Genomic DNA, 24,788 nt, shown 5'->3' with positions numbered 1-24,788 from the left:
AGTCATCATTTTTCCAATCAAGTAAACTCATTGGGGCTCACTTGTAATTATTTCTCAGGAAGTTGTATTTTGATCGCTTATATTTACTCTTTATTCGAATGGCTAGCTTTCCTTCTACTTTTCTCTTAAGGCACCTTAATCCAAGTAGAATGTATAGTTTTGTTCATTTCTGGGAAAATACCCAACTTCATAATGTTTATGTATTAAAAATAATGAAAGACTCGTCAAACAAAAACCCAGATTTGTAATACTCTATACCCTGAAATATCATTTTGTCATTTCCTAAGGACAATTTAACATTAAGCGTTATCCCCTAACTGTCACACCAGAAAATCAACCAAGTGAGTCTGCAGACCCAAATAATTTTTAATAAAGTCTTCAAAAATTGCACGGAATATTATCAATAAAAATATTAAATAGGCATGGCATTCAAGATATTATTTTGATTAAACTAAACAGAGAATTATTGTGTCTTATATTTGGACCATTTGGAGTCACTCAGATGATTTTCTAATATAGTCAAGCAGCAACTGAACGTTGAGTTAAAACGCTTTTGAAACTGAAAACAAGAATATTATGCTTAACTTGATCTGTCTTATCATTATGTCTTGCAGAAATCAGTGTAAATAAAATTAATTTGACACTCACTCTCCAATACACAGGACCGGTTATTAGTGTAAAGAAAAGTTAAGCTTTATTTGTTGTTTAGACTTGATTGAATGATGTGGATGTATAATGATCCCACTCAAAGGTAATATCAAATCATTAGTCACAATTTTCTCAACGAATCTTGAAATAATACTCAAAAAACTAACTTGGTGAATAATTCCTTAATTTAAAAGAACGTAACACGTAAGTAGATCATCAGCTATCGAACAATGCATGAAGTTTTATATACAGGGTGTCCGGAAAGTTAACGATAATACTGAAGGGGCTGATGGAGCAACTCATAAGCACCCAGAAAAACATAAAATGACCTTAGTAAAAAATCGATGATTTTCGAGACATTGGCACTTTAGTGGAAGTCACAAAAATCCTACTCTTGGACCAGATTTTCGATTGTCACACCTTAAAAATAGATATTTTTTAGAATCTCGTTTTAGCTTTGCAACACTGAATAACCATTTTACTGATCAAAGATAAACATTAAATCAAACAGCCAAAAAATTTAATAAGAAATCTATTCTAAAATAAAGTATTACTTATTTTTATTTTTTAAACTTTGAATTTGACCGCTCATACTGGACCAAAAAAATTGTACGGCAACCTGGCTAATAACTTTGCTACTTAAAAACTTTGCTCATATAATCTAATTTTTAAAATTACCTAAATGTTTTTTTAACAGTTTACTATTATTGTGTTATAGTAAAAAATAACCCTAATTCACCTTATGATATCATTTTAAAAAAATTAAACAAATTTTTAAGTTATGTTTAAAATGTTTTTATTTAACTTAAAAATTAAAAAAATCAAGAGCGAAGGTAATTCTTATCACCATAGCAATAAACATTTTTGGTATTTAGTTTGTTTACAGTATTCCGTGTACTAACTATTTTTTTGCTTCGTAACAGAAACGTTATCCTAACGTTTCTGTTACCTTTTGCTTTGGATTTGTTTTTGAGTTCATTTTCCTGTGGACTTTTTTGTTTGAGCTGTTTAAAAAATTGGTTAATCATTTATTATGCCCTTGCCGTATACCGCCCAAGAATATGCAAACATGCATCTCATTTATGGTGAATGCAGAGGAAATGCTCTAGCAGCATCTAATCTTTATCAAGAAAGATATCCGAATTTGGCCCGATATCCTGACTATCGTGTATTTATTAATGTTCACCGCTCATATTCCGAAGGCAGAATGCCTCATGCTCCTGTTCGACAGGGAAGACCTCGTATTGATTATGTTGATCAAGTTTTAGAAGGAATTGAAAATGATCCGACTACTTCGGCACGAGCAATCGAAAGAAGAACAGGGATACCGAAATCGGTAGTAAACGACATCACTAGGCGATTTCAATATCATCCTTATTATGTTCAACGAGTGCAAAGCCTACTGCCTCGAGACTACGAACCACGCCTACAATTTTGCCGCAGAATGTTGCAAGAAAATCAAGAGGATCCGAATTTTTTAAATAATATACTGTGGTCGGATGAGAGTACATTCAAAAAGGATGGCTTTATGAACATGCACAATTTGCACACTTATGCGTTGGAAAATCCCCACTCTATTTGAGAAGAAAGGTCACAGTACCGATTTAAAGTAAACTTGTGGACCGGTATCTTGAACGGACGTGTAATTGGGCCATTCGAATTACCAGAAAATTTGAACTGGCAGGCTTATTTAGATTTTTGTCGAAACAATCTACCAATTCTTTTAGAAGATGTTCCTTTGGCCAGTCGCCAAATAATGTGGTTCCAAAATGATGGTTGCCCGGCACATTATGCGCGCCCATGAAGTTCGTCGGTATTTAAACCAAACATACCCCAACAGATGGATCGGCCGACTTGGTCCAATTTTATGGCCTCCTAGGTCTCCAGACCTAAACCCCCTCGATTTTTTTTACTAGGGTTGCATAAAAGAAAAGGTTTATGCAAGACCAATAAATAATATTGCTGAATTACGGCAGCGAATAAATGATGCAGCCCAAGATCTTAACGCTGCCAGGAATGCAAGATGGATCAATAGGTCATTTATTAAAAGATGCCACGCCTGCATTCCCGTTGGTGGTAGATAGTTCGAACATATTATTTGATTTTTATTTTTTTTTTTAAGTTAAATAAAATTATTTTTTGAACATAACATAATTATAAATTTGTTTTATTTTTTCATAAGGTAGATTAGGTTTATCTTTCACAATAACAGTAAAGCTTTTTTTAAAACATATTGAGTAATTTTAAAATTAAATTAAATGAGCAAACTTTTTAAGGTATTAGCCGGGTTGCCGTACAATTTTTCGGTCCAGTATGAGCGGTCAAATTCAAAGTTTAAAAAATAAAAATAAGTAATACTTTATTTTAGAATAGATTTCTTATTAAATCTTTTGGCCGTTTAGTTTAATGTTTGTCTTTGATCAGTAAAGTGGCTATTCAGTATTGCATAACTAAAAAGAGATTCTAAAAAATATCTATTTTTAAGGCGTGACAATCGAAAATCTGATCCAAGAGTAGGATTTTGGTGACTTCCACTGAAGTGCCAATATCTCGAAAACCATCGGTTTCTTACTAAGGTCATTTTATGTTTGTCTGGGTGCTTATGAGTTGCTCCATCAGCCCCTTCAGTATTATCGTTGACTTTCCGGACACCCTGTATAATTGGAATATTTCAAATTTTTGATTTATGCCAGTCTGCTTTAGATCATTATTAATGAATAATAAATCGAACTTATATATTAAAAATCATTATTTATTCGCGATGTTTTTTTAATATTGGAATATGTTCCTTGGACGAAATCAAGCAAAAAAGTTTCTATGAATACACACTGGTGGCAAATATTAGAAGATCTAAGCATTATTGTGACTATTGCCATATTGCGGTTGGAATGCAGTCTAAATCTTGTTATTCTTAAGAATTTTTGGTTGGTCAAAACTAGTCGTAAATTAAGAGTTGATTTTTTTACCAGGCCATTAAGACATTTAACACCGCGGAAGCCAACAGAGCAGTTGGAATAATTCAAGCGAGGTTACAAGTTGATGTTGGTCTAGAGTTCAGAATATCATAAAGTGTTATAAGAAGTGTGTGGAATCGTTTTAGAGAAACAGGAACAGTCTCAAGGAGGCTTGGACAAGGTCGTAGAAGATGCACTACACAGCAACAAGATCGTTACAAAATCCTTAGTATAAGAAGAAACCCAATTGTCCCTGCAACACAATTACGATGTCAGCTTGAACATCACATAGAAATCCCAATTTTTGTGAGAATAGTGAGAAATCGTCTGCATAAGAGTGGCTTATTTACTCGAAAAGCATTTCGGGGTTCTTTCTACACGAAGGCACAAAGCACAGCGTTTGGAGTGGGAACAAGAAAGAGCAAATTGGGCTGCAGAATGAAATTCGGTTCTTTTTACTGACGAATTTTGTTTTGGTTTGCATAGTGACTCAAGGCGTTTAAGAGTCTGGAGAAGTCAGCAAACACCTTGACATCACAGATTTGTCCAAGAAGTGCATCCCTTTAGAGGTGGTAATGTTATGGTTTGGGAGGGAATCGCTCTGGAACGTCGTACACCTCTCTATATGTGCAAAAAAAAATGACAGGAATGCTTTATGCTTTTGACATTATAAGGAATATCGTCAAACAGATAAGGCAAACAATCAAGGAAAATTTTGTTTTTTGGATGATAATGCGGAGGTCAAGTTTAAAATACGATTCAAAATTTGGGCATTTCGCATCTGTAGCCACTTTCTCCAGACCTAAACCCAATTGAGCATGCCTGGGAAAGGGCTCTTGATAACCATCAACCCCAGCCTAATAATAGTCAGAACTTAGTAAGTAATAATACTGCCCCAATTATGAAAAAATTTGCCACAAGATCAGCTTAAAAATTTGGTTCTTATCAAGGAGCATTAATTAAGTCATCCCAAACTACAAAGTCACATTAATTATTAAATACTATTTTTTTATGATTAAGCGTGTTTTTTTACTATGAATATATCTTTTGCTATTTTTATTTAAATGTGAATTCTTTATTTTTTTTTAAAGCATATCTATTCTCCTGATCATTTTTGGCTCAACGCACGGTTCTCGCAGAAAAAAATAAAAACTATAATTTTTTATGTTATTTTTATCATTATCATTATTTATCTTTTCTTAAAATAATACAGTTTTTGAGTGAAAAAATATAAAATGCGCCGTTTTTTAATAAATATTTATTCAAGAAATACTAAGATTACAAAATTTGTTCAAAGTAGCCACCTTACTACTATTACTACATCTCATTGAATAGTGAACACGTTCGAAAATTCCTGGGTTTCGTCGAATTATATCTTAAGACCCTATAATGCGATACCCTAATTCCTCCACATTTTTATTGGAGTTATAAACACAATATATAAACCGAATGTGGCCCCACAGAAAAAAGTCAAGCGGATTTAGGTCAGTAGACGGTGGGGGCCAAGGTTGAGTACCTCCCCGATCTATCCAACGGTTTGGATATATAAGATCTAAATACTGCCGAGCGAGCAACTAAACTAAAATGTGCTGGAGCACCGTCATGTAAAAAGAACATTCGTTGTCTAGGCTGAATAGAAACTTCTTCAAGCAGTACTGGCAAATCATTTTTAAGAAATCCACTATATACTTTTCCAGTTAACCTTCCTGGTAAAAAAAAATGGGCTAATCAGAAAGTTTTTAATATATCCAACCCAAGTATTAAGCGAAAACTAGTGTTCATGACTTTCCGACATGGTTTTTGGGTTGGATTGGGTTGGGTTCGGTTGGCCCCATCACTCCATATGTGATTGTTATGAAAATTCATGATTGCGTTCCTGGAGAAGTTAGCCTCATCGGCGAAGAGTATTTTTCTCAAAAACGGTGCATCTGGCTTTATGCGTTCTTGCAACCAACGATACAATGCCACTTTTCAAAAAATCGTCCAAAAGTGCCTGCACACGCTGAATATGGTAAGGGTATAAAAGATTCCTTTTAAGCATATTCCAAACTAAAACAATTTTTCTAGTGCTTTTGGCAGGCTTTTCCTCGATTTCATTCAGCACCTTTTCTTCCAATTGAGGAGTAACTGTTTGGGGATGTTCATTTTCAGCAGTAAGTTTTTCAGTTTTTTAAAGCTGCCGGTTTTTCTTAGACAATTATGCAAATGAGTAAACACAAAGGGATGAAATTGAAACTTATCATCCATTCTTTTACTTTTATTTTGTTTTTTTTTATAAAGTGGTGGAGAATAACACTATTGGGATGATAACGTTTAGCATACATACGCATGCTTACATTTTTTGCGTATTGCTGTTAGCTAGTCCATAAACAAAGTGCATATCGCACATTTATGAAAACAGTCACACAATGCTTATAAAATGTAAAAACTGGTGGCAAACAAATACAATTTTTTTGGGCAAGAGAAAAATGTGATAAAAAGATAGACCGTGAAGTATGATGAAGATAGATGCTGAAAATATGGTTAAAAAAGTAATACTGGATTAAGATAATCAGATATAGGCGTTGTGGATATCCACAATAATGGTTTTATGCAAAAATCGAACGAAAAATTACCAAGTGACCAGATATACTCCAATATAACCAGATAATAAAGTCCGCATGAACGCCAGTGGCGAATATAAAAAGTTAAATTGTGTAGAGAAGAAACGCTATGGATGCTTACAGACTGAGTACCAAGTTTCAGAAAAATCTCTATAGGGGTATCAGATTTATCGAAAAATGTAATAAGTTTTTTCTTTTGAACTTTACCATCGATAAGATGTTTAGGAAATATACTCATAGGAACTTTTTTACTTGATTTTGTCCAAGGAACACGTCCCTGAATATTTTGTCGGAATATTAAAAAAACACCCTGTATATCTCTGTAAGGTCAATAAAAAAAAAATCATAATCATAATAATTTGCAAAATCATAATCATAATAAGTGCTCTGTTAATTGTAGCCTCATTCTTAATATTATAAACATAAGTGTCATAAAAATCCTGGAGTAGTTTTCACCTACTACACTCTTAATAGTTTTCAACACTAGGTCGCAACTTATATTTTTTGTGTGCATTTTTTTGTTTAGTTCTCTTTCAGCTCGGGTGAAAGCCATTTTGATTTTTTTCTAAAAAAAATCTTTTAAATGATTTAAAATAATCTATCATCAAACATAAAAATTTATAAAATTCACCAATTATAGCATTTAAGGGTTTTTACCTGAAACTCATCATTTATTGTATGACAGCCTCCACTTCTAAAACATCTGTAAAAACCATTAGCATATCCAAACGGCTTTAAAAATTTATATATTTTTTAGGCAATTTTCCCATGGTGTAAACTTAAATCAACATACGCAATTATGGATCTTACCACCGATTTATTTCTCCTGCGTCTTTGCTAAACACTGAAACTTAGGCTACCACTCTTACAATCCTTTGCAGTTCAATATTTCGTTTTTCTTTAGTTGATTTTTTTTTGTTTCTATATTTAAAATTTTGTGTAAAAATTCATACTCTTTATATATTCAAAATCAGCATTTGAATATTGTTTAATAAAATAAATTACCTAATTTATCTATCTTATGTATAAGGAAAGTTTTGTATCAAGCTAAGCTAAGCTCTTAACTAATTATTTATTTCAGATAAATGCGTCACCACTTTGGGAATTTATTAGTGATAGTGCTAAAGACCTTATCCAACAAATGTTAACAGTTGATCCTAAGCAAAGAATAACGATACAAGAAGTACTTAATCATAGGTGGCTAAGGGTAAGACTATCTATCTAGAAATTATATTTTATTAGTACGAGTAATATACATAATTTTTTTAGGACCGTGATAAAGCCCTTAGGATCCACTTAAATGATACTATAGAAGAACTTAAAAAATATAATAGTAAACGAAAGCTTAAAAGATGTATTTTTAACGCTGTGAACTCTAGCAAATGGTATAATTTCGATGAAGGATCGGACGATTTTTTTTCCGATTTTGGAAACGAAGTGACTTCAATGGGTAAGTAATTTAAATGATTAAAAATATGGAATTAAAAGGAAAAATGCAGAAAAGATTAAGAAATAAAAGAAAACAATTAGCGAGGCAAAACCATGAACTAAGTCAAGTCTTTAGTTTACCGAATCAAACTAAACCATCTAAAAAGCAAGCGGAAAGTTTATTACTTGACTTTATTAAATTAATTCAAGCTGCATAAAATACTGAAATTCTAAAGACGCAGGAATTATATAAGGCTTTAATATCTTAGGGTTGGCAAAATTGAAATAGACATTCACGCTCACATGCCTTTTAAAGGAGTGATGTGCTAAGAACCTTAAAACCTGCAGTTAGAAATAAATTAAAATGAAATTAATGCAGGTGTACATTTAACGGGTATCCCACTGAGAGTCGATGTTAAATGTGAATAAATAGTACAATCTATATAAAAGTTAATTTATTTTAATATTTTGTATAGTTATATGGTTTATTTTAATAATATATACAACAAATTATGATCCAAATACTTACCACAGCTCTGGGAGTAGGTTAATGAAAAGAAAATTAAGCTCTTTTTATGTTATTATCTGTATTTGTAACGTATGGAGGATGGTACGAACGTCACTGCACATAACTGAGAAAATAAAAAACACAATATCTGCCATATGAAATCTGAGCGACTCAAACACTATATCTATTATCTATTAACTTGCTCAAGGTTTTTGAAAGTTCGTGTGTGATATTGTTATAATACTATAAATTTGCCCTCAGAATATAACTTTTTAGCAATTTTAGCAGTTGTAGTTTACAGAAAATGTTAAGAGAGACATCAATAAGTTGATAAAAATCCAGACTATCTACACGTATTAACATCTTAATTCTAACTTAAATAAAAATTAAGTTATTACAAAACTGTTGATCATACACCTGTTTTGATTATTTTGATATTTTGATTTTTATTCCAAAGTATAACAGCGCAACCAACGTGAATAAAATCGAGTTTTTATATATATATATACACCCATTTTTATATATATAAGAATTCAATTTTAAATTAAAATAATTTTTCGAGAACATACGGTTATTGGACTAGACATCAGCAGACCTAAATGATGTTTATTTAATAAAAAAATTCGATAGAAAATCTGTCAATTAAAATTGAACTGATACTGATTCTAAGAAACATATGTGTAGAGGATTAGGTTCTAAGGATATTAAAAGTTCCAATAATTCCATATTTAAAAACCTGAAAATAGTCCAGACAAGACAACGGACAAACTCTCAAAAAAAGATCGGTGCAGACTCTTATCTCTATATGTATTTTATTATTTTTTTCATTATTTTGTTTTGCTTCATTCATTCATTCGGTAAAACTCAATATAGGTTTATATGTTCATTTATTTATAAAATAGATTAGGAACATTTTAGGATATAAAAATAGAGATCTAGGTAACTAAGATTAATAATTTGCATGTTGCATATGGATAGCTAGCTTGCAGATTTCGATCTTTTAGAGGCAAACACTTAGTTAGCGAAATAAAATTATCAAAAGAAGAATTACGAGAAATCAAAGATCTCTCTGTATTTTACACAAATATTTGATGTTTATAAAAGTATCAGGATAAATTATAAGCTACTTGAGGGTTATTCCTACCTATACACTAAAAGTAAATACAATCAAAATGATGTGGTGAGTATACGTTAGTATACATTAAAAATATATATAGCTCTAAATTCGAAGTAAAAATAATCGCAGGCATCAATTGCGTAAGAATAGAACTTAAAATAAATCAAAATACCCTTGGGATGACAGCTATATATAGGTTACATTGAAATAGTAACAGAAAACATAAATATTAACATCAAAAATAAGTAAAACCTATCTAATTTTATTGCAAGAAAAATGATTTAAATCTTACGTAAATAAATGCACTTGCGAAATTAACGATTTTAAAATATGCATTGATTATATTTTAGTAATAAAACTTCACTCCCAAATATCCGATCATTAACCATTTATACTAAGAATACCCATAGAGAATATAAATCAAGAGATACGAAAAGCAACTGAACAATTAAGCTATATAAAAACAATAAAAGTAAGTAAGAAAAAACCATGGATATCGCCTGGAATTATATAGGCTGTTCATAATAGAGACAAATTTTACCACAAATCTAAACAAAATTAAAATCTACAATATTACGAACAATATAAAAGCATAGAAATGAACTTAATAAACGTATAAAAGAAATAAAAAATATTACAAATAATAACAAAAATAATATGAAGTAAACAATAAATGAATGCAGCAATAAATATCATAAATCTAATAATCGAATGCTAACAGAAATAAAAAATGTGCATGGAGAAATAGTAACAGATCCTAAAGAAATTGCAAATACATTTAACAATCACTGTCGTGTAGTGAAAAAAATGGCTAATGTATTATTAAAAAAAAAGTATACCAACCGAAAATTCCACTGAGACCTTTCTACAGAATTCGATCTACCTTAAACCAATAACAAACACTGAAATAAGTGACAACAAAATCATTTAAAATTGACGCAATATCACAAATGAAAAGTTTTTAATAATAAATTTAGCATTTTTCACCGGGTATTGCCCTAGACTATTTAAATCAGCAATCGTAAAACCTATATTTAAAAAAGGACAAACATATATGGTTAAAAATTATCGACCAATAATTTTGATTAGTAAATACAATACCTTGTCACCCAAACAATTTGGATTTCGCAAAGACACATCTACAAACGAGGCATTTGACACATTTAAAAAGAGTGCTGCAGTATTTATAGACTTAGCAAAGGCTTTCGACACTATGCGCCTCCTACAATCCATTTTATTATATGACATTATTACCTGGGACGGGGCATATGATAACACAAAAAAAAATTAAAATAATCTGTAAATTTCCAATACTTTATGGTATAGATAAAAATTTTTACTACATTAGTGTGTTTCAAATAAGAAACTATGCTATAAAAGCGGACTAATTTTCGTTACAAAAAATAAATTAACAACCAAAACCTACACGCAACTACCAACCAAGATTTGTTGCAAAAAATCACACTAATTCCTCAAGGATGTCTTAAACAAAAGGTGAATGTTAATTTATATAGGTATATAGGACAAAAAATGTTTAATAATCTACCACCGGAATTAAAGCATCCTACACAAAAGAAACTTTAAAAATATAAATGGATAATTGGAAATAATCTAAAGATTAAAGAAAAATATAGCCAGAACTCTAAAAAAATATACTTATAATGACATAGGGGATGGGTAAAAAACGGTTTAATTAATAAAGTTATGGTATTTTATTTCTTATTTTTAACAAAATAATATTGGATTCTTTTTCAATTTAGGATTATATTATAGAAATATTATTATAAATTCGCACCTAAATAAAGAAAACTATGTACTCCAGACAGGCTTTCAATTTTGTTGATCCTACTTTAGTGAAATAGTTAAGTATATTTATTATAAGAAAACAATATTTATATTTATTTATAATTATAGACGATTATCTATTAATATATGGTACATTTTAATACTATGTACATGTATAAATGAATATTATAAACGAAAAAAGGCATCCACAGTCTTTGAACCATAATGCAAAGCTTAACGGATTTAGGTAGAGCTGGAAAACATCAGGACTGTAAAGAGGCTTTAGACCTTTCTATTTCTATTTACTTCTCTCTAAAATTTACTTTACGTGAAAAAAATTAAAGCATACATTTAGACACACCATATCAGTCATTATTATCCCATGAGACAGAGAATATATGGTGTAATACCTTACAACATTTTAAGGAGGTGACTGATATAGTATAGTTTTAAAATTTAAATAGATACAGAATTATAAAACTATAATAATTATGTTTTTTTCACTAACTAATAACTATGTTCTTTTATTGATTTAGAAAGAAAATTAAAGTGCAACATCATTAGTGTTGTGATGAATTTCTATTGCACAACTTTTATTTATTAACTTCTAACATCGTATCTATTAACTTGTATGTGCAGGGCCTCCAATTGCGGTCATAAAAACATTGTTATTATAAGTGCCACATTTTATGGTTGCATCCTATCCCGAATCATTTTTGAAAAAACATAGCTAGATGTCATTCCTGCTCTAGTGGATGTATTGGCTAATGAGCAGATTAACGTCATTATAAATGGTCCATAAAATTGAGTTCTGAAATAAGTTCAACCTTGTGAGGATATAGTGATATGTGAACATAACGGAATTTTTATGAGACCATTTTTTTTGCTATCCTCATTTAATTTTTATCCAGTCTTATCAACAGTTTTCTTTTATCTGAGCTATAGTGATGCCATTGTCTGTCAGGCATATTTTATACTTTTAAGAAGTTATTGGAGCTTAGTAGAGCGTAAATAAATTATTCTTTGTCGAAATTGACTGCAATGTGCTTCGTGAAATGTTAAACTTAAATTAGGAATCACAAATAGAGTGTTGCTTACTACACTGATAGATCCAGCTTTAATTTTTTTAATAGTACAGGTACTACGAAGTTATACACGTGTTATCTCATTTGCCACAGATGATTTTGTTCAATTTATGCGCTCTATTAACATCGGTGGTAAATCGTTTGAACGCTCATTTTCATTTTAAGCTTGAATAACCTCAAAGTATATCTTCTACTCTGTTGTATTGGGTATATGTGTATATACACGTCTGATAAATTTATTTCTTGGATGCTAAAATACCCTTATATATGCAATAAAATGAGAATGATTTAATACGCTGCGCGTCGTAAAATGCTATCGATCTGTCTTTGCACCGGAAACTTAAGTTACTTGGGTACTCCTTGTATTACCTTTATGTCACGATGAGAAATTACTTCTTCTTCTCTTATACTTTGAGAAGACCCTAAGGTCTGTTAATTGCCCAGACTCAATTCGGTTGGTTATCTTGTGAGACAGAGTTCCAGCTACCTTTCCCATTCCTAGGTGATCTTCCTAGCAGTCTGCTAGGTTTCCGTCTTTAGCTATGTATGCTAGGCTTTCTTGGTTCATTCTATCTATGTAGTCTAGCCAATATCTTATTCTATGCCTTCCTCATCTCACCATTATGCCCTATACCTTGCATGACTCTCTTCTGTCACTGTTTGTCACCCTGCATCTAAGGGTTTTCCCTGCGATAATTCTTAAGGTTTACATCTCCAGTGTTCTGAGGATTCCCTTTGTCTTCGTGTCAGCTCTAGTCTCGATATCATAGGTTAGCACCAGCTACACCAGTGCACCGGCACACCGTCTATCATAGGACTTATATATCCGCACTTTACTATCAATGCGCATGTAGTGGTTTATCTAGATGATATCTCTCAGACATCCTGAAATTGTTGCGGCTTTGTTGGCCTGTGATTCTATGTCAATTATCAGGTTTTTGCTGCTTGATGTGTCCGCTCCTAAATAACGGAAGCTCATTACCTGTTCTATTGGTTACCTGTCTATTACGACTTTACACCTTACCGATTCTTTGAAGAAGGTCATTCATTTTGTTTTATTAATATAGATCAACAAGTTGTACTTTTTACTAATTTGATAAAATTTATGTGTTTTCCTTTGCAGATCGTTTTCTATTTCTACCAGGATTACCGCATCATCCGCATAGCACACCATTCTGATTGATTTGTTGTTCAGTCTGCATTCCCTGTTCGTTGTTGTCACACTACGTATATTTTGGTCCATAACGAGCTTAAAAAGAAATAAAACTATTAAAAAGGAGACTTGATTATGCTTATAAAAAAAATATTAATTTTTTTGCATGAGAAAATACTTATAAAATAAATAATTAAATGGAATTCCTATCGTAATACTCTTTATAAACAGTATAGAAATCAATTTAGAAAAAGAATATTAATTGATTAAATGCTCAATTTATTCACTTTTTTATTAAAAATTTATTGTCTTATTACTTATTGACGGTATTAAATTGTCAGAAACATGCTGAACTTAATACTTCCTTTACTTGACTTGTATTTTATTGGATATGAAACAGCCCGGTTTTGTTCTCTGACAACTTACGATATTAAATATCGAGGGCGTTCATATCCTCTCCTATTTTAAATACTCTATATGTAACAGTCAATCAGATAACTTTTATTTAACTGACGTATAATCGATTTTGATGGTTATGAAATTTATTCGAAAATAATACCAGTAAGAAATTTTATGATTTATTCAAAACATATTCTGAGTTAAATCACTTTTGCTATAGGAAAATGACAAATACAATTATAATTAATATATCAATATTTTTTTAAATGTTTACGTTTTTTTAGATCGCTATATTCCGCAGCAGTATCTTTACGGAAATTTGTTTCCTTTATCATTAGTAATACATTTCATCAATCTTCTAAGATACCTTCTTAGAGTTTGGTTGCATATATAACAAAATGTTAATCCGTTCATTAACAATAATAATTTTTTATTGGGCGTTCATGTTAATGACTATTAAATTTATGTCATTCTATAGCTGTGTTGCTGAATTTAGAGTTTGTAATAGAACTCTTAGTATTATTATTAGGTTTAATTTTTATGCAATAAGTATATCATTTTTTTATCTACATTCTACATTGTTTGTAATGACTGTTATCATTGATGTATTCGGCGTTAAGTCTATAGTTACCTCAATTAATTTTTCCCTAGGAACTAAGAATTAAGTGTTAGTAGACTTTGGCATAACTTAACCCTCTAATGCATAAATTTATTTCTGCATTAAAGAAATTATTTTTGTATAATTTTGTTATTTAAAACATAAATCTAATAATATAAACTTACTTAGACGTCTCTTTCATCCCCTAGCTGTCCGATAAAAACGGGACGCCTTGAGGCGGACCGGTGCATTACCCCTATATTGTGTTATGAAATAATATAGAAAAATGCTTTTATTCTTTATTATGAAAATTAAAGAAACAGGATTTGGTTGGAGAGTTACATAAACTTAAATTACATTTTAGACAAAATGCTTGAGTTTCTGACGTACATTTTGGAAATTTACACTGTTTTTTACCTGATCGATCACGGAATATGCACCAATGTCCTACTTGATCGAATCGAACGTCTTCTGTTGGTAGGTATGCTCGCTTTTTTGGCACAGGTGATGATCTGGGGGACGAAGAAGATGGTCGACCAACGCTTCTTTTACGTCCGATTTGTCCATAATTGCAAAGCCAGAATCGACTTAAAAACTGGTAACTCGTTTTTCTTTTTTTCTTTTTCAGAGTGAATGCGGTGGTACAATATGTACGAATTTACGATCGCGACGTCTATAATATGATACAAGATGCGGTTGGACCATTTGCGAGTTTTCATCCGAATGTGATATCTCCCTATTAGTCCATCCATTAAATCCACACCTCCCATGTGTCTATTGTATTCTTTGATAATTTTTACAATCAATTTCGTAGTATCTTTTCTCTTTTCTATCCCAGCGAGCTGGCTTTAGAACTTCATTTACGTATGTAGAGGCAAAATTTTTTGTCCCAGCGTAAGAAGATATAAGTCGAACAGTCTTGGTGTCATGCTACAAAACAGAGGTTATATCAATATCAAATGGATTTCCTACATATTCTTCCGAATAGCCTCTTTCCACTTTTTTTTTGTTATTTCAGCATCACTTGATAACTTACAATTGGGTACATGATTTGGGCGCACAGTGCCTAATAAGTAAATACCTCTACTTCGGAGATGAACAACTAGGCCCAGAGACGTGTAAAAATGATCAAAATAAACGATGTGGTTTACAAAATTTGGAATATGCTGTGATAAACGGACCACCACATTAGAGGATGCCCCCAGATTTGGAGAGTTTGAAGGAATTATATTATCTCCTGCACCAGTATATATATTAAAAGCATACGAAAAGCCTAAAGAATCACAAAGGGGAAACAATTTAAAACCCCACTAATACGGTTTATTAGGTAGATATTGCCTAAGAGGGCTTCCAGTCATTTTTGTTGCGCAAATTTGTTCATACACGCAAAGTCTTGGAAGGATTGGTACGGATAAAAATACATTGTTAAAATGTGTTATGAGGGGCCGAACCTTATACAAACTGTCATATTCTGGTCTACCGTTGCCAGGCATCGTTAAGTTATCGTTGAAATGAAGATACCGTCGAATCTCCTCAAATCGCAACACCGGCATCGTCTGACGAATCCCTTCAAAAGAATGTCTTTCCCAATATGATCTTACATTTGGATAACGATAAACCGACATATATATAAGTATTCCAATATATTGTCGTAGTTCAGTTGCATCTGTAGTGAACCTCGTGGAAATATTTTTTTGGCGTGCATATAAATTAGTCTGTTCGGTCAGATGCTGAAAAAATCGTCATTCAAAAAGTACTGAACGCAATCAAAGGGAGTGTTTAGATCCTTCAAAGCAGCTGGAAATTGTTTTTCTCCCCGAAATAAGACTTCATTTATGTGTAATTGAAGATTTTTTTCCTCCAAATAATAGACTTGAATTCCGGCAAATTGTTAGTTATGCCAGTAATATCCCCCGAAAACGTTCCTGTGGTTTACGCTTTGAACTACTAGCACTAGCAAGAGGTTCATCTTTTTCAGTGGGTGGTTTAGGTACATTAAAACTAGTACTTGGTTTCGTGCTTGGTTCACTTATTGACGAATTATCAGATGATTGGGCTGGTTGCTCTGGCTCTATTTCTTCAAAGTTGTCTACAACTTTAAAAGATGTTTCATTATGATCGAGTTTTAACTCATCTTCGGCAGTAACCAACTTGCTAAGAGGCTCATCGCTGTCGTAGCTAGCGTCACTGTCTATATCACCCTCGCTATCAGTGTTGTCAAGAAGACCCTCAATTATGTCAAACGCCTCATCTGATGATATTTTGGAAGTATCAAAATACTTGCGACATCCAGCCATAACTGAAAATATCGCAAAATCTATTATATGTAATAACGTTTATTTACCAATTTGTAGGAAAATTTATATTAGGCATTGCATATGTCTGCCTGTACGGCGGGTACGCTTGTAGAGGGGCTCTTGGCGGTCTTATTTAATTTTAGCAACAAGTAACATAAATTTCTTAAAACAATAAGGTACAAATAACTAACCGATAATTTTCTTAACACTAAATCCGTTTGAAAACAATTTAAAACTTTCCACCAAAATAACAATCACGAACGGACTCGCTTTTTGACCCGATTTCAACTGAAAATTATTTGAACCAGGCGTTGTTTACGTCGATGCAAAAAGTAGGCAACCAAATATACATTAGAATATTGAGTAGAATCTGCCGAAAGGCAAGCATATGCAGTAGCGTTAATAAAAGACATATTTTGGTTTTAAATGGAATTTAAATGAAGTCCGCCTTAAGGCGGGCAGGTGCATTAGAGGGTTGCCGAATATATCCAAGAAGTCCTTTAAATTAAATGAATTAGTACATAGCAAATACTTATCTGGTTCCTTAACTAAATTTTATTTAATGTGGAATTCTTGTAAGACTAATCAAATTTTTAGTATTTATAAATTTCTAAGTATATCATGGCCCATACTTTTCTTATCTAATATGTAATTTTACCCTAAAGGTAAACATCTTTATGTACTTTTCAAATCCGGTATAAAACTAGAGGTTTTTTTAGAATATAAGAGTTCTTATACAAAAAACTACCGAAACCGTAAAATTATCTTAAAAAACGTTTTAGCATCAAAGTGGTTGGACTCTAGGGTGGCTTTTATGCATCATAAAGGCTTGCGAGGAACATGCTACTATTAATTTCCTTCTCAATAGATTGTCCTATATCAATTTACACTAATTGCAGCAACACTAGCACTCCATATCCTTCCAATTTAATCTCACTACAATTTAAGGAGCTTCTTTAGAGGTAGTATAAGCTAAGACGCTCTAATAAATGTATATTGCCTTCAAAGCCTAACTTTAAGTAATGTCGAGCTTTATTTTAATACAACTACATCATTTTACATCAAGGCAAAGATCCGATTAAAAGATCCGATAACATCCTCTTTAAAGGACTACAACAAATTAGGTATTATACCTATAAAAAGGAGCTTGATCTATAAAGAGCATAGGAGACTTAACTTTTCAATATTGTTTGTAATTTTAAGAATATCTAGTAACTATTATTATGTTGATAATATATTCGTTATATTATTACAATCATTCCACTAACATGTAACTCAAGATTTAAATTTAAATCACAAAAGAAATAAAGTTCGACCTGTGGTCAAATATAGAAAAATATCTATGGTAAATAGTTCTGCAAATTTTGTATCGAAAGAGTAACGTCTCTTAGGTGAGTCTATAGAATATTATGATTATTGTGCTATATTATAACGGCGAGATCTAGCACAGCTACCCCATTTAACCGCCCAACTAAAAATATTTTGATAAAATAATATTTTTAACTTACAATAAATGATGCAGAAATAATACAAAAAGTAGGAAAACGCGAATATAAGAATATTAGAAAAAAATAATAAATTAAAATAAATAATATAATAGGATATCCAGAACTATAGCTGATATAATGGAAACATTGATTAAATTTTACGAACGCTTCGAAAGAAAAGTCTTTTTAATTTATATTTGTTTAAAGTTGGATAGAGTGGTAGCCAATTTAAAATCACTACAGAGAGCATTAAAAGTTTTAACTACATTATAGTTAACTGATTATGTAGATTTGGTAGTCTTGTATGTAGGAATGGCAAGGCTATTTCGCTTACGTGTATTGATCATAGATGGTAACGTGAGATACAAGTTTATCAAAAAGATATGTGGTGATAATAAAATTTTGTAAGTAAAAATGGAGAGATGCAGATACCTTTCTTCTAGATTTAACCACTTGGATGCTTCAAATAAAGGCATTACATTGTAGTAATGCCTTTATTTGAAGTAATTTATTATTAGTAATTTATACAGTAGAGTACATTACTATAAAAAAGAGTTAATAAAATCAAAGAGTCGCACAACCTTAAGTTAACTTGGTAGAAAGGACATCTTTGTGTAGGTATGATTGTATATGAGGAATTTTATACAGGGTCCGGCAAAATGATCTCCCACATTTTGATTTTTATTTTCTTATTTATATTTTATTTTTATTAACTAAAATATATGGTATGCCATTTTGTTTTTATTAAGTTTTGAAAATTACAGAGTCCAAGTGGCGACCATTTCTTTCGACACACATTCGAAGCTGATTTCTGAAAGTTTCCATTACTCGAGCAGTAATTTGAGGCGATATTCCTGTAATTTCTTGGCGTATTGATGCTTTCAATTCGTCAATGGTTCGGGGATGATGTTGAAAAACCTTCTCTTTCAGGTAGCCCCAAAGGAAAACGTCGCATGGGGCAAGATCGGGTGAACACGCAGGCCTCCCAACGTCTCCACGTAACGAGATTACGCGTCCTGGAATTCTGGAAACTTTTCCCTTAACAGGTTCATTGTCCTTCTTGCCGTATGAGCTGTAGCCCCATCCTGTTGAAACCACATATCCGGATGTTTAAGTTCCCTAAGTTTTGGTTCCAAAAAATTACCTAGCATGTCGACATATCAATCAGCAGTTACGGTAACCGTTACCCCTCCTTCTTCAAAAAAATAGGCCCCAAACACCAAAAGAACCAACAGCACACCAAACGGTAACACGTTGGCTGTGAAGTTGTCTTTCATGGAGCTGCCGCGGATTTTGTGGTGCCCAGTAGCGAAAATTCTGCTTGTTCATACAGCCAGACAAATGGAAATGAGCCTCGTCACTCGATATTAAAACCGCATTTTGTGGGACGTTTTGAAGAATATCATTGGAATATTCTCGGCGATTTTCCCAGTTCCGTTCACTAAGTTCTTGCACGATCATCATTTTGTATGGGTGAAACTTCAGATCGGTGTGCAAAATTCTTCTCGCAGAACGATCTGACAAACGCAAAGCAGAGGCATGTTTAACAGCTGAACGTCTAGGAGATCGTTCAACTGCTTCCCTTACAGCTGCAATATTTTCAGGTGACCGAACACTTCTGGGTCTACCAGTTGATTTTCTTTTTAAGGCTGCACCTGTAGCTCTAAAATTTGAAACCCACAACAGTATTGTTTTGCGATCTGGAACTGGATCATGTCTACCAAGCGCGAAATGAGTACGAAAATTTCTTTGTGTCATAATCATAGATTCGTTACTTTTGAAAAATGTTTCGATAACGAAGGCACGATGCTCGCCCGTCCAGTACATGGCGACATCAGAAATGGCAAGGCGCACGCAGCCAACCGACTACGCTAAGCTGGCTCCCTCTTTAGTGATTCGGGCTCAGTGGGAGATCTGTATAAGTACTTTAAAGTAAATGAGATATATTATTTTTAAAGTTCAATTTATTGTTAATTGGAACGCCTTATCACACATAGAAGGAGCTAAAATCAAGCCTTCAACTTCAATTTCCAAATTATCAAAAGGCTGCGATCCAAACAACACAACATTAGTTTAGATTTAGAACTATTAAGAATGCGCTTGTGAGCTTCGGATGAGAAAAGAGACTCAAATTTAAGTGTCATCCGCATATTGATGAGAAGTACAATTTACTTAATAAATATGAAAGTCAGATGTAGACAGGGTGTTACAGAACAACATCCTGATCCTTAAGGGTGTTAATCTTTAGGTGATTTTAAGAAGAAAAGATTAAATAAAGCTGTGTTTTAAACCCCTTAACTCTTGAGCTGCAGGGTGTTAAGATCTTAAGAGAAAAAATGTTTCTTTATCATAACTTTAATAAATTCCTAAATATATTTATGAAATTTAACACACACCCTCTGAGTATAAACAGTCATTTTGTGACGTAGTAGATTTTTTTAAAGTTTAACCAGTGGCGTGGGTACAGGAACGTACTGAAAACTAATGAAAAAGCACTTCTGCTGCTTTAACGGGCATAAGTTTCTCGAAGAAATAAAAAAGTATTCTCTATTGCTATGGAAATTAAATTCTTGAAATGAATGAGAAATAATACGTAGAAGAATTGCTCAATGTTTACTAATGCATGTAAGAAACAGTAAAAGGGGCAAAACGGCTGAAAAAATGGAAAAAGAGCTTCAGCTACAAGGATAAAAAAGGGCTCCGGATGAATGTAAAAGATCAAATATACTTCAACATATCTGGAAGAAATGAACACTTATCAAATATACCTGGAAAAATATATACTTAATGGACTCTAATGCCTGGAAAAAGTAGTTAATGGTTTAACACTTCTGAGAGAATTTTTTTAAATGACCCAAATTATCTGGAAAAAATAAAAAAGCTTCAGAAGTCTTAACAGGAATCAAAAATGGCTTGAGATTGTAAGCCAGTAAATATGCTTCAATAATACCTAGAAAAAATAAAAAGGTAACTTCGACTTCCAAGAAGAGATGAAATATAACTCCATATGCCTGGAAGGAATAAAAGATGGTCAATAATATATCTGGAAAACATACTTAATGGCTCTTAATGCGTGGAAAAAAATAGTAAATGATTTAACACGCCTGGAAGTAATTTTCCAAATGGCTCCAATTGTCTGAAAAGGAAAAAAAAAGCTTAAGCTGCCTTGACAGGGATGTAGAATGCCTCTAAAAGCCTCTGAAGATCAAATACGGTTCAATAATACCTGGAAATAAATAAGTAACCTTAAATGCTAAGGACATTTTAAATATGACCCCAAATCCTGGAATGAATGTAAGATGATCAAATATACATGGAAGAAATACTTCAGAGCTTCAAATGCCTGGCAAAAATTGTAAATAATTTAAAATGGCCTGGGAAATTATAAACAGTCTGAAATACCCATAAAGAAATAATAAATACCTCCAACTACGTGGAAAAAAAAACAGAATATTTTGACTTAGACAAATATTTTCGAAAAATATTTTGCACCCCACTGCTTTTTCGTAAAATAAATACTTTTTTTTTTATAATCCCTATTCATTTTAGAGCAAATTTGGTTTTTTGACTTTTTTTGTCCGAACTGCGATTACCGCAGAAAAAAAATAAAAACATCTTTATGCATGATCAATTTATTAGTAAAAAAATTAACTTTATTTATTTAATAAATGTATGTATATAATGAAGTTTAGACTAGTTATTGAAAGTAACCATCATAACACTTGAATACTTTTTTTTTTGAACAGTCTGTAGCTCAAAAGTTAAGGAGTTTAGGACATAGCTTTATTTAAAAATTTTTTCTTAAAATCACCTAAGGATTAACACCTTTCAGGATTAGGATCTTATTCTGTTACACCTGGTCTAAAGTAAAAGTGGTTTCAAGATTGACCCCTGGGAAGCACCTTTCTGGACATGCAAATAATTAGAAACTGTTAATCCAATACAAACTCTTTGGCTCCTCCCAAATTTGTAATAATATCAATATTCTGTAATTTTAACAGCTCCAAGAATGTCATCATATATATATGCAACAAAGTAGTGGTGGGTGCTATGGCCAGTTCAGAAACCTGACTGCGTACCAGTTTGCTCAATATGCGATTTTATTTTATTAGATAAAATTCTTCCAATAAGGATCGAAGAATACTAACTTGTTGGTAATCTCAAAAGTCAGTTGGATTGTTAACTGTACGTATATGTATATGAAATGTCAGCCAATTTCCAAGGGTAAGGGAATTTGCAAGATTTTAGAGATGTATTAACAATTAGTGCTATGTAAAGAGTTAAATATGGAGTGATAAGAGATAAGATTTTAGAGTCAATAGCATCACTACCAGCTTGACACATCTTTATTTTAGAAACGACTTTCTTAATGTAATCCTTACAAGTAAAACTAAACAAATTGGGGACATTTAGATATTTATTATTGGCATATTTAGTATTAATAAAGTCATTAGAAGAATCTGTGATATTTACAATACTTTCAATAAAAATTCATTTTAAATATTGCAAAGTTCATCATTTCGTTTTTTTTTAATTGTTTTTTTTTTGTTTACTATTAATATTTAATTTCTTTAGAGTACTTCGTGCCAAAAACTCATGAATCCAAACCTCATAAATACAAATTTATGCTAAAGATGTGATTTTTTCTTCGATCTTACCATTATGGTAACTAAATTTCCTCAATCTCGATATTCCTTTAAAGTAATTCTGTTTTTCATTTTTTATTTTTTGATAAAGCTTTTTGACGGAACTTCATAATAAACTTAACATAATTAATTAGCCAGGAAGCTCCTCGTAATGTTTTCCACAACACATGGTGGTTAAATAGAAAAATTCCACGTCAGTTATCACCAATACATGGATACAACTTATGTAAGTCAATACTTGAAACTGTGCTTGTTGTTTTCATTGTTTTTAAGTCCAAACTTGGATTAAGTCCTAGAGTCTAAAAATAGTCTAAATAAAAGAATTTTTATTGTAAGACTTGATAGAGTAAGCAAAGACCTTGAACTAGGTTAGTAATATCAACTGTAGAAGCTACTAGATGAAAACGTAGTAACAGTATTTGTTTTCATGACTGTCATAGCTTGTAAACAATTTTAGGAAAATCAGTTCTTTTATTTAGCACACAAAATTCTGATGCTTTGATTGCAATTCTTGACAACAATCTGATCTGCAGTCACGAAAAAAAGCCGGAATTAAAATGAAGGTACCATCTTTATTATTACTAGGGTAGGCTAATATCTGAGAAAATTGAAATGAAATGAAAAAGGGAAAGGAAATATTGAAGACAATTTAAAAAAGGAAACTGCAATAACTGGGCCACGGTATAGGAAAAAATAAAAAATTAGTTCCGTTTATTCGTTTTGAGCTGCTGCATCAGAAGTGAGAATAACTATGATAAAAACCAACCTTTTCAAAGGAAATAGCACTTAAAGATGTATTTTCGATGAATTTTTAAAGGAAAGTCCATAATTTCCAATATAGACATTGATACAGTTATCAGCCACCTTTTTAGAACTATCCAGTAACGACTATACAAGTTTTTTTACTAGCTCTTCATTAAACAAATATTAAAACAAATCACCATTATAACGGGAATTATTATAAAGGATGGCATATTGAAAATAATGTAGCAAAATTTGCGGATGGTTTGTTTTCAAAGATACATATTTCTGCATAAATTCGTTCACTGTAACTTCATACCCTTAGCAAGAAGAATAGTCAAATTGTGTGATCACCAAAAATAAATATTTAATTTCTGAAGATGGTCTCTATACACTTGATTCTAAGTTCTTGGATTCGTATCAGACCAGTAACAATAGTTAGTACCATTAACAAAAAATGAATATTCGTCTTAAAAGCAAAGATTTAAAAGTTAGGATAACAGCTATTATTTTCAGTGACACGCACAATTCGACCATGCTACAGTAGTTTATGAAGAAAACATATCCCATAAGAAGGGACTTTCTAATGGCCCGCGAAATCACCCGGCTTACCACCCATTGATTTTTTTTTATTTTCTTCTTAACTGTATATTTACCAAATTTTGCTTTCCTAAAAATATTCTTCCACCTGAGATAAGTAACAGACAAATTATACAGAAATCAAATACTTGCATCATCACTGTTAATAGAGCAACTAGCAACAGTACACCCTATACAAAGGGGTCAAACTCTCTTAAAAAGATATTACGGATGAAAATATTTTTTTCAGAACGATTTCACTGAATTAATAAGGGATTATTCTTTTGTTCATAAGAAGCATAAATGGGCTGCAGATGATCTATATTTAATAATTTCAGTATATCGTAGATTTCAATATCAGTTTCCCGATATACTCTCTTCGACGTTTGGATCATGTATTTGAGAGATATATCATATTTTGAAATATTGGCGAGTATTTAATTACGCTACATAATCTATTTTTAATATTAACCAGTGAAATAATTGTATTTTCTTAAGTTCTCAATTTCTTTTCAAGATATCGTAGTTTTATCCTTACAAATTAAACGGTACATGCCTGAACGACGAATTTTCGGCATATTTTAGCTTAAATATCTAAAATTAATGAAAACCAATAAAAAGCAAGTCAAATAGCAAGATACGGTCCTCAACTTTTTCTGCCAGAATCACTAGATTGAAGAAATTAATTTATACTACCATATTACAGGATACCGAAGACTGAGAAATAATATAAGCTAAAATAATATTAAAGATATTATAA

General features: G+C 31.8%; 1 protein-coding gene across 3 annotated transcripts in view; it reads left to right on the top strand.

The window, feature by feature from the left end:
• Positions 1–24,788, top strand: part of LOC126734519 (peripheral plasma membrane protein CASK) — a 681,912-nt gene that overhangs the window by 110,436 nt on the left and 546,688 nt on the right. For all 3 annotated transcript variants that reach the window (XM_050438187.1, XM_050438189.1, XM_050438188.1), the window contains 2 exons: positions 7,287–7,412; positions 7,475–7,655. In XM_050438187.1, the coding sequence (XP_050294144.1) occupies positions 7,287–7,412; positions 7,475–7,655 (307 nt within the window). The remainder of the gene's footprint in view (positions 1–7,286; positions 7,413–7,474; positions 7,656–24,788) is intronic.

Source organism: Anthonomus grandis, chromosome 3 (genome assembly GCF_022605725.1).
Source record: "Anthonomus grandis grandis chromosome 3, icAntGran1.3, whole genome shotgun sequence".
NCBI classification, from domain to species: Eukaryota; Metazoa; Arthropoda; class Insecta; order Coleoptera; family Curculionidae; genus Anthonomus; species Anthonomus grandis.
Note: the sequence above shows the minus strand (reverse complement) of the source record. Positions and strands in the feature narration are given on the sequence as shown.